The 9,854-nt window shown below is 35.4% G+C and overlaps 2 protein-coding genes across 2 annotated transcripts; both read right to left on the bottom strand.

Annotated features, from left to right (window-relative positions):
• Nucleotides 1-710: 710 nt before the first annotated feature.
• On the bottom strand, nt 711-929 carry LOC306670457 (keratin-associated protein 19-5-like; the record flags this gene model as incomplete). Its single annotated transcript, XM_079155096.1, has 1 exon — nt 711-929. One exon carries the CDS (start codon nt 927-929, stop codon nt 711-713), a length of 219 nt encoding a protein of 72 aa, XP_079011222.1.
• Nucleotides 930-8,499: 7,570 nt separating this feature from the next.
• LOC306670471 (keratin-associated protein 19-7-like) lies at nt 8,500-8,718 on the bottom strand (the record flags this gene model as incomplete). The annotated part of the gene is made up of 1 exon (XM_079155103.1): nt 8,500-8,718. One exon carries the CDS (start codon nt 8,716-8,718, stop codon nt 8,500-8,502), a length of 219 nt encoding a protein of 72 aa, XP_079011229.1.
• Nucleotides 8,719-9,854: the final 1,136 nt, after the last annotated feature.

The raw sequence follows: 9,854 nt of genomic DNA, 5'->3' as shown, positions 1-9,854 counted from the left end.
AAAAAATGTTAAATAAACATAGATATTAATCTAAGAAAATGTACACACTTATGAGATGTGGTGTGGTATTACAACATATGTATACAGCAGGTACTGATTAAATCAAGGCAATCATTTTCCTTCTCCATATTGTTTCTTTATGTTTGGAATGTTTTCTATCTCTCAATTTGCATATATTCATTTACACACATTTGTAATCTTGTGCGTGTTGTATTTCTACTCAACAATTTTCAAAACTCAAGTATGCATACATAATTGAATTAAAAGATAGAGGGGAGTGAAGGGAGGGGAAAGGGGTATGGGGGTAGGAAGGATAGTAGAGTGAAACAGACATTATTACCTCATGTACATTGATAACTGCATGACCTATGTGATACTACAATATGTATGATCAGAAAAAAGAGAAATTAAACTCCATTTATGCATGATCTATCAAAATATATAAATGCATTCTACTGTCATGTACAACTAATTAGAACAAATAAAAAATAAACCAAACACAAGACATATTTTCAATTTCATATTAAATCATTTATTGGGAATTAAACCAGCTATGCATCTCCAATCTAGGATGAGGTCACAAAATGATTTCTCTTAAATTCTTAGATTTAACCTGTTCTATAAGCCTAAAGTCACTTAAGTCCATTGACTTTAGAATGTTTTAGCAAGTCCCCTTATAATAGCAGATGTGGAATTACTAGGGCAGGATTTCAGTGGAAGCGAGAGAATCCATATCCTCCATAGTATGATGGGCGGCCCCATCCATATCCATAGCCTCCAAAACCAGAGCCATATCCATAGCCTCCATAACCACAGCCATAGCCCAGTCTGCGGAAGCTGCCACATCCACAGCCATAGCCATAGCCCAGGCCACCGAAGCCTCCAAGGCCATAGCCCAGGCCTCCATAGTAGCTGCCGTAGTAGCTCATGGTGTCAGGGAGGTGAGCTGGTTTGCTGTTCAAGGTGAGATCCTCAGTGTGAATGTCAGCAGGTGCAAGGGAACGCTTATATACCTGTCTTGAGCTGAGCATGTGATGAAACCTGGAACCACTGTTTAGTACCATCCTAAGTTATTAGTTGAGTTGAAGCAAGTCATTAATCTGTTTGCTAACACAGAGAGGCATACAACTCATTAAAATTTTTTAGATTGCTTCACTGTCTAGTTATCCTGAGCTTGAACTTGAGACATTATTACAAGATTAAAAATTTTCTGAATTTTGGTTCTTTACAACCAAACATGTTGCATCATACAACTTTGAGAATATTTTCTCATTAAATATTTTCTCATTTCTCCTTTTCATATTATTCTCTGGATTGGTATATTTTACATTCATTTAGACTCATATAAATGGTCAAGTTTAAATCTTGGAATTCAGCAAAGTCTTCAAATGTCGAATTTATTTCTCTTGTTGAGAAATCAATGATATGCTCTCCTTAAAATAACTATTTTGAATAGTTAAATTCTGATCATCACTGATATATAGAAATTAATGAACAGAAAATTATTTCATTAAATTACAAAACTTTATAACTTATCAATGTACTAAACTTTATGTCAGAAACTGAGGGACTGTCCAAGAGAATAAATCCACTTTTATAGCCAGCCTGAACATCTGTTCACATACTTTCTCTTTATGCCATGATCTACTTTTCCAGAGTGGTTTCTATCCAAAGTATCATCTAAAAGCTCAGGTGATCTTGGCTTTCACACTTCACCTGCTTTTCTTCATTGTTTCCCTATGTTGGTAATCTATAAGTCTATTTTCTTTATCAAACCTCTTTTTACCTTTGTGTTGAATTCATTTCCAACACATTTTAGCACCGTCAGGGCATTTTGTTCTTATCCATTTCTACAGTCAGAATTTCATTTTTCTATTCATATATCTGTCTTGAGAATTACATTTTTTGCCTTTGCATGTTGTTTTCTAGCTTTGTGTACTTCATTCCCCTTATTTCCTAACAATTTAGCCAACATGGTTACACAATACATTACTTGTTTATTAAACATACAGATTTTTAAAAATATGTTTACATTCCTAGGGTCATATGCTATTTTTAATAGGGTGCCTTAAAATTCTGATGCCTGGAAAATCCCCAAAAATAAATCATAGTGTGATTGTAAGAGAAAACCAGGATTTAAAGGGAACAGATCAGTCTTCCCAGATTTCTTTAACCCCCTCTGTGGAAAAAGGAAACCAAATCAAAGTTTAAGCTGCACTGGAACATGACTATATCTTGGGCTTGGGTCTTATTTGGTTTATTGTTTCCTTCATTTCAAGGATTTCTGTTTGGTTTTTCTTGAGAATATCTATCTCTTTGTTGAAATGATCTTTTGCTTCCTGCAGTTACTCTTTCAGCTTATTGGTATTATCATTTATTTCCTGCATTTGTTCTCTTATCTCATCCTTTGCTTCACAAATCATCTTAATCATGTATAATCTGAAGTCCTTTTTTGACATTTCTTCTAACATACTGTCATTGGATTCTATTAATATAGAATCTAGATTTGTTTGGATCATTTTCTTCCCTTGTTTTTTCATGTTGTTCATGTATCTTCCCCTCTAGCGCTGCAGATCTGGGGTATTGCAGATTTCCCCCTATACGCTTAGAGTGGTCCTATAGGTTTCCAAAACCCTTTCTTAAAGGGGAGATCAATATTAGCAGTGCCCAATTCAGACACTATGCAATCCTAGATCAAATAGCCCCTATGAGGACAATAACAAAATTGTCATAATAAACAGAATGAGTTCAAATATTATCTTCAGTAAAACAAACAAATTTGCAATAAGGTCTGCAGTTTCAAATGGAGGACAAAGAGGATGCAGAGGGATGTAGAATGTGGCTGTTAATGGGATAAGAAAAGAATATATAGAAGTTCTAGATAATAGAAAGAGTGAGAGTGTAATCAAAAGAAATTGGGTGTTAGCATGCAAAAAAGGGAGAAAGAGACTCTGAGGGAACAGGTAAACAAAAGAAAAAGAGAGCAAGAAAAGTAAAGAAATAAAAAATTAAATTTTTTTCTATAAGGAGAAAAAAGAAAATATATAGTATAACTGTCATATAGTAATGAAACCTCCCAGAGTTCAGTAGCCTGATGCATGAGAGGTACCTGACAATGAGCTTCAAGCCTCCAGCAGGCATCTCAGGATGGGTTTTGCCCCTCCTAAAGATCAGAGCTATGGCTTCCAGGATTATCCAAGATGGCCGCTCTGGCTTTGAAATATGTTGGCAAAAGGGGAGCTGCAGCTCAGGGTGTGGCCGAGGTCAGCAGGAGGTCCTGGAGGTGGGATGCAATTGGTCAGGCAGGGGTCCTGGAGGTCAGGTGCGTTTGGTGTGGTTGTGGGATCCTGGAGGCCGGTTGCAATCAGTCAGTCTGGGGTCCAGGTGATAGGGCGCAGTCAGTTGGTCTGGGGGTCCTGGCGGCAGGGAACAGTCAGTCGATGTGAGGGCCCCAGAGGCAGGGAGTGATCAGTCGGGCTGAGGGATCCTGGAGATGGGGATCAGTCTGTCCCACCAGGGGTCCTATGGGGCCTGGCTGTTGTCTCAAAATGGTGGCAGCCACATGTAATCAAACCTACAGGTACTGTCACAGTGAACTTCCAGGCAACAGTAGGCAGCTGGTGCTCCACTGGTGGCAATCAGTTTGCTGACTGTTGTCGGATGATCGGGAGATGAACCTCGTGCATTGGGTGATGGATAGGTGTAAGGCAGGCCATGGACAGGCGAGAGGCAGGCAAATGGCGGATGATAGGCGCCTGACAGTGAGCAATCTGCACTCAAAAAATGCGTCGATATGCTGGCAGACTGCTGGTGATCACAGGAGACAAATGGGGTAAACAGCAGGGGATTGATAATCAGCAAAAACTGCCTTACCAAGAAACAGATACCCTCTGCTTGAAACCGGAGTTACGGAGCAACAAGGAACACAGCCTCCCTCTAGTCTGCCATCTTGGATCTCGGGCTTGGGTCTTTAATCAGCTTTGCATGACTTTAAATAGGTAGTTGAGAGTATTTTTGTTCTTTAGTTTTGTTTTATTTTGTTTTGAGATTCATAAATAACATTATTGGTAATACATTTCTCAACTGGATTGTTTCACTATTCTTCTAAAAAGGGAGGAAAAACCTACCTGTTGAATGAATGAAAAGTGAACTGTGTCTGGTACAAAGTGTAGAAATGATCTAAAGTAGAATATGGACCCACAGTGGTTTACGTTTTTTTAAAGGAATACTTAGATCAGTATTTGCCTTGGATGTTAAATACCTTTTGCACTTTATCAAGATTTATTCCACCTTTACTTTTCATTCTAAAAAAGGTAATTGATGCAAATTTTTTTATTCTCAATGAGTCATTTTGCAGGGAAGAAAATGTAAACATACCCAGACAGTTTAAGCATTTCATGAATGCTTGGGTGTATCTGTTAGATTGTGTTGAAATGACTAAGGGCTGTTAATGTTATTGCTTCTGATGTGTATAGCTACGCCCATTTCACATAAAAACAAATATACATTGCAAATTGAAAAAAATTCCCTGATTTATTTGTATTATTTAATCTGATTTATTTTCTCTCAAACATAAAACAAATTTATCTAATGTATATCTCACTGTGATATACATTCAGACACAAACACATACATGCATATATATATGTATGTGTATATATATGTATATATACACACACAAATGCTCAACAGCTCAACAGTTTTGAAAAGATTCTATAAAGTTTATGAATCAAATCAAAAACATTCAAATATTTTTTATCAATTTTTTTTAGGTTGAAAAAAGCAATGATGGTAATATACTTTGTGATCACTTTTGGGAATTGAGAAACATGATTTTCTTGTGAGATTCTTGTTCTCTTAACTCAATGAACTCAATGACTTGGACAATTGTTCTTCATTCTTTTCTTTGCAGATGGCTCTGAGAAGACAGTGAATTGGTTTTGAAGCTCAGATCCTGTGTTGCAAAATGGTGAAAATATACTCTTCCATTGGTCAAGTCTTCCACTGGAAGTTAAACATAATTTTTCCATAAATAAAAAATGTTCAAAAATTCACATAAAAAGTAATCTACAAAAATGTATGTAATAAAGTATGAAAATACATTTTATTAGGAGTCTGTACACAGTGCTTCCCAATCTAGTAACACTGGTGCTGGTTTTTGTTTTTAGCCCTGTATCTGCTGACTTTGGAACTAGTAGACTGAAGAAGAAATTTGTGTGTCACTAAAGTCAGAACACACTACCCCCTAAACAATAATCTCTCCAGACCTATTGTGTTGGTAGTATAATTTTTTTTAATTAAGCATCTCTTCACCACTGACTTTCATTGAACTGTTATGTTTCATTTATGATTCAATGAAAGGATTTGATTGCATTCAATGCTATACTATTTATCATATCATGGTGAAGTTCCTTTCAGAGGGAAGGGAAGACTGGAAATTCCAGAGGCATCAACTAATCTGGTCTGTGTGCCAGGAGAGAACTTCAGAAAAAAAAAAAAAAAAAAAAGTGGAGATACAGTCATCTCTTTTCTATTGTTTTTTTGCAAGATTGATCACCATAACTCATAGTTTCCAGTTTTATTTTCCTTGTTTGCCACTTTAATGTGATAACGTGGTATATTGTTGTTCAAATATTGAAGTGAATTCTCCTTGGCTCCCTTCTGTTTTCGTTCAATTCTTTAAACCTTGCATTTGTGAGTTCATTTCACAATCAATTTTCCATTTGCCTTCCTTTTGTTCATTATTTTTCATAAACAATGAATATCTAACTAGTTTTCAAAAGATATTAAATATTTATTAGGTCTTAGATATTGATTACATTCCATCTCCAAAGACCCTGTAAAGTTCAGCAAGAGACTTAACATGGGGAATGTCTTTAGAATCTTCAAAAGTTTAAATACAATGTAAAAAGTTGGAGTGTAGGAAATAATATTAGAGACAAGAAGTTCTTTAACTGATTCAGCAACCAACACTGATACAAAACCTGGCTAATCTCAATGTAAATATGCCCTCAAATTAAATTTTAAACATAAAATTAGTTGCTGCTTTACATCTCTACATATAGAGATCATTTTTTAGGTTCACTGATTTTACTATTCTTTGAATCTGTAGAGTGATATCCCAATATTATTTTAACTTGATTTACAGATTCATAATAATATTAGTGATTGTTATGTATGCTTCTGGTTACTTTGGATATTCTCTTTTGAGATGCACCTATACAAATACTCTGTCCCTTTATAATTTGGCTTAAAATAGTTTAATATTGATTAGCAGGAGTACTTTTCATCTTTTGGTATAGATGTCAGATTTATGAATTGGCAATAATTTCACCCTTATGTAATTAGTTTTATTTCACATTAAGTAGTATCCATATGGGAATATAATAATATAGTGAAATCGACTACATTAATGTGTTAATTTTATGTTTAGGGCTTTTTGGTTCTAATTAAGAAATATCTAGCTGGGTGCAGTGGTGTACGCCCATAATCCCAGCAGCTCAGGAGGCTGAAGGCAGGAGGACCATGAGCCAGCCTCAGCAAAAGCGAGGCACTAAGCAACTAAGTGAGACCTGTCTCTAAGTAAAATACAAAATAATGCTGGGAATGTGGCTCAGTGGCCACGTGCCCCTGAGTTCAATCCCCGATACCAATAAAAAAAATTAAAAAAAAAATCTATCTAATATTATTACTTGATTTTTTTGTCAGCTTTCTTTAAAACTTGTTGCCTTTTAATTTATTATTCTAAAAGACACTAAATAGATAGTTGGTAATTTGAGTATTTTATTATCATTACTTCAAGACAAAGCCATAAAACTCCCAAATAAATCAAACAAGTTTTAGGATATCATCTTCTACCTATTTGACTCTGCCAACAATATATCAGGTTTGGGTCTAATGATCATATTGTGATGTGTCCTCCCACAAATTAGCAAGTATGTTCTCTGGAAGTAAAGGTATTCTGGAATACTTCTCTTTAATCCTGCAAGAATCCATAAAAGCAATAAATTCAAGATCTCGTGATATAATAATGCTACATTATTGTAGGAGTGTTAAACATTTTCTTCTGGTATTTGCCTTGATTGTTTTTATTTATTGCTACAGAAGTTCAAAAAGGAAAAAGAATAACTATTGTTATACTCTATTAAACTAAGTAGTGAAGTCCTCCACAGGAACCTCTGAACATTATTGCTTCACGCTTGCCAATGTAAAGTAATATCCTTTGACTAGATGGATTCAAAGATAATTCTTACAGGCTGGCTGTATAAAGATATTTCTATGCTTAATAAGCAAGTGTGAAATGGGCTGGGTATGTAACTCCGTGAGAGAGTGTTTGCCTCATATGCAGGAGGACCTAGTTTCAACTTCCATGCTTTGGCCAATTTCTGTTGCTGTGACCAAAATAAACAACACAAACAACTCAAAGGTGGAAAAGTTTGTTTTGGCACATGGTTTCAGAGTTTTCAGTCCATGATCAGTTGGTTATATTTGTCTCTGAACCTAAGTTGAGGTAAACATCATGGTTGAAATACATGGTGGAGGAAAGAGTCTCAGCTCCTGGCAACTGGGAAGCAGAAACAGAAAAAGAGGAGGGGACCATGGACAAGATATAGTCCCTAAGTGTATGCCTCGAGTGACCTATTTCTTGCAGTCATGTTCCACCTGCATGTAGTTTATACCATTTTCCAATAGTTCATCTGAAGTATTAACCCATCAATGAACTGATCCATCTATGAGGTCAAAGCCCTCTTGACCTAATTCCCCCAAATTTCCACTTCTGTACAGTACCGCATGAGGATCCAAGCCTTTGATATACAATACACTGGGGACATTTCGAGTCTAAACCATAATACCCCCAAAACACACACACACACAAACACACACACACACACACACACACACACACACACGCACGTGCATGCACACGAAAAGCAAATCTGAATCTTTCTAATTCACCTTAATATTTTAATACTATTTGAATTTAGCATTAGTATTGTTTACTACTTATTTTATTCCGATCCAACTAAAGTTGAAATTAGTAGGTTTAAGGGTCATCAGAACTTGAATTGTTAAATAAAAGGAGACATTTAATGTGGAAAGTAAACAAATCTTCATGAACTGAACTGTGGTAATTGTGGAAACCTAGGAATAGAATTTTTAGTTTTGTTTTTTTTTTTTAATTATTATTACATTTTGAAAACACTCAAGAAGGAAAATGAACAACAAAAGATAGAGCTATCTTTTAAACAAACCAACAAATAAATGCGCTGATAAATGCCATTCAAATTAAGATAACTGAAATATTCTATGTTTATTCAAGTATAGATAAAGGACATCAGGATGCATATAATCACAAGATGAAAGATACTCTTAAAATCATAGACTCTTTAAATATTTTTGCTATTGGTTTGGTCCAGAGAAACATTGTTTGATTAAACATCTGTCAAATTTGCTTAATCCTCTTATGGCCTTAGATGTAAGTTTTCTCTGAGCAGGATTTCAGTAGAAGCGAGAAAATCCATATCCTCCATAGTATGATGGGCGGCCCCATCCATATCCATAGCCTCCAAAACCAGAGCCATATCCATAGCCTCCATAGCCACAGCCATAGCCCAGTCTGCGGAAACTGCCACATCCACAGCCATAGCCATAGCCCAGGCCACGGAAGCCTCCAAGGCCATAGCCCAGGCCTCCGTAGTAGCTGCCGTAGTAGCACATAGTTTCAGGAAAGTTGAGTTTGGTTTGCTGTTCAAGGTGAGATCCTGAGTGTGAATGTCAACAGGTGTAGGGGAAAGCTTATATACCAGGGTCCAAGAGCATGTGGTAAGTCACATGCATAACCTACTTTTGTGTCATCTTTAAAAACTGCAACTGCTTAACTATACACTGTCTTCTGACACAAGGAGTGAGCTTTGCATTCATTAAATTGTTTGAACGTGCTTAGCTACTGATTTAGGGTGGCCCTTAAAGCTTATTGCATCATTTAATGAGAAGACTGACCTTGCCTGATTCAATATTTGGTGTGTCTTCAAAGTCTGGCATACCAGACCCCGAATAGAATTCTTCATAGACAGGCATATTATGTCAATCACATTTAATAGTTGTGTTTTTCAAGTAAATATTTGTTCATACTTGTTTTTCCTTGAATTGATATGCTTAATTTACAAACTAAATTATAGAAATATGCCAAATTCAATGCTGTACAATTTATCATATGCTTTTAAAGCATCTTATTCTTTACTCTAAAAAGGGAATTCTCAGTCTTCAGAGATAAGGAAACAAACATCTAAAAGTCATGAAGCACTGATCTGATTCAAATGTCAACCAGCAATAATTCTAGAAATAAAGGGGTCTCTTTTTTGAATTTTGAAACACCTGTCATCATCATTTTTATTTCCTATTTTGAACAATAAAATATTCCTCATTTTTATGATTGTTAAGGTAATATTAAAATTAATGTTACTTACAATTATTAATACTTAATTATGAACTAAAATCCATTATTTACATTAGGATTCACTCTTTGTATTGTATAGTTCTATTGACTTTGAAACCATGAGAAAAAATTTCTCAGAAACTTTGGTCAAAACAGAGTCATCAAAAATTTAACTCAGAAGCAACTTTAAAGGCTAAACCCCCTTACCTGTCATATCCTAGATCCTTGTTGTCAATCCTCTGAATTTTAGCTACTCTAATAGGTATGTTAAAAATACCTTTTAAAATATCACCATGTGTCCTCCCCTTATTTATCAGGTTAAGATAGATAGATGAAATTGTGAAGTATGTAAATTTTTTGAAACTCAACATTTTTTAATTGTTTATCTGCTTGCTTGTTTGTTTTGGTGTAAGACAAA

This window comes from Sciurus vulgaris, assembly GCF_902686455.1.
Source record: "Sciurus vulgaris genome assembly, chromosome: 10".
In the NCBI taxonomy this organism is placed as follows: domain Eukaryota; kingdom Metazoa; phylum Chordata; class Mammalia; order Rodentia; family Sciuridae; genus Sciurus; species Sciurus vulgaris.
Note: the sequence above shows the minus strand (reverse complement) of the source record. Positions and strands in the feature narration are given on the sequence as shown.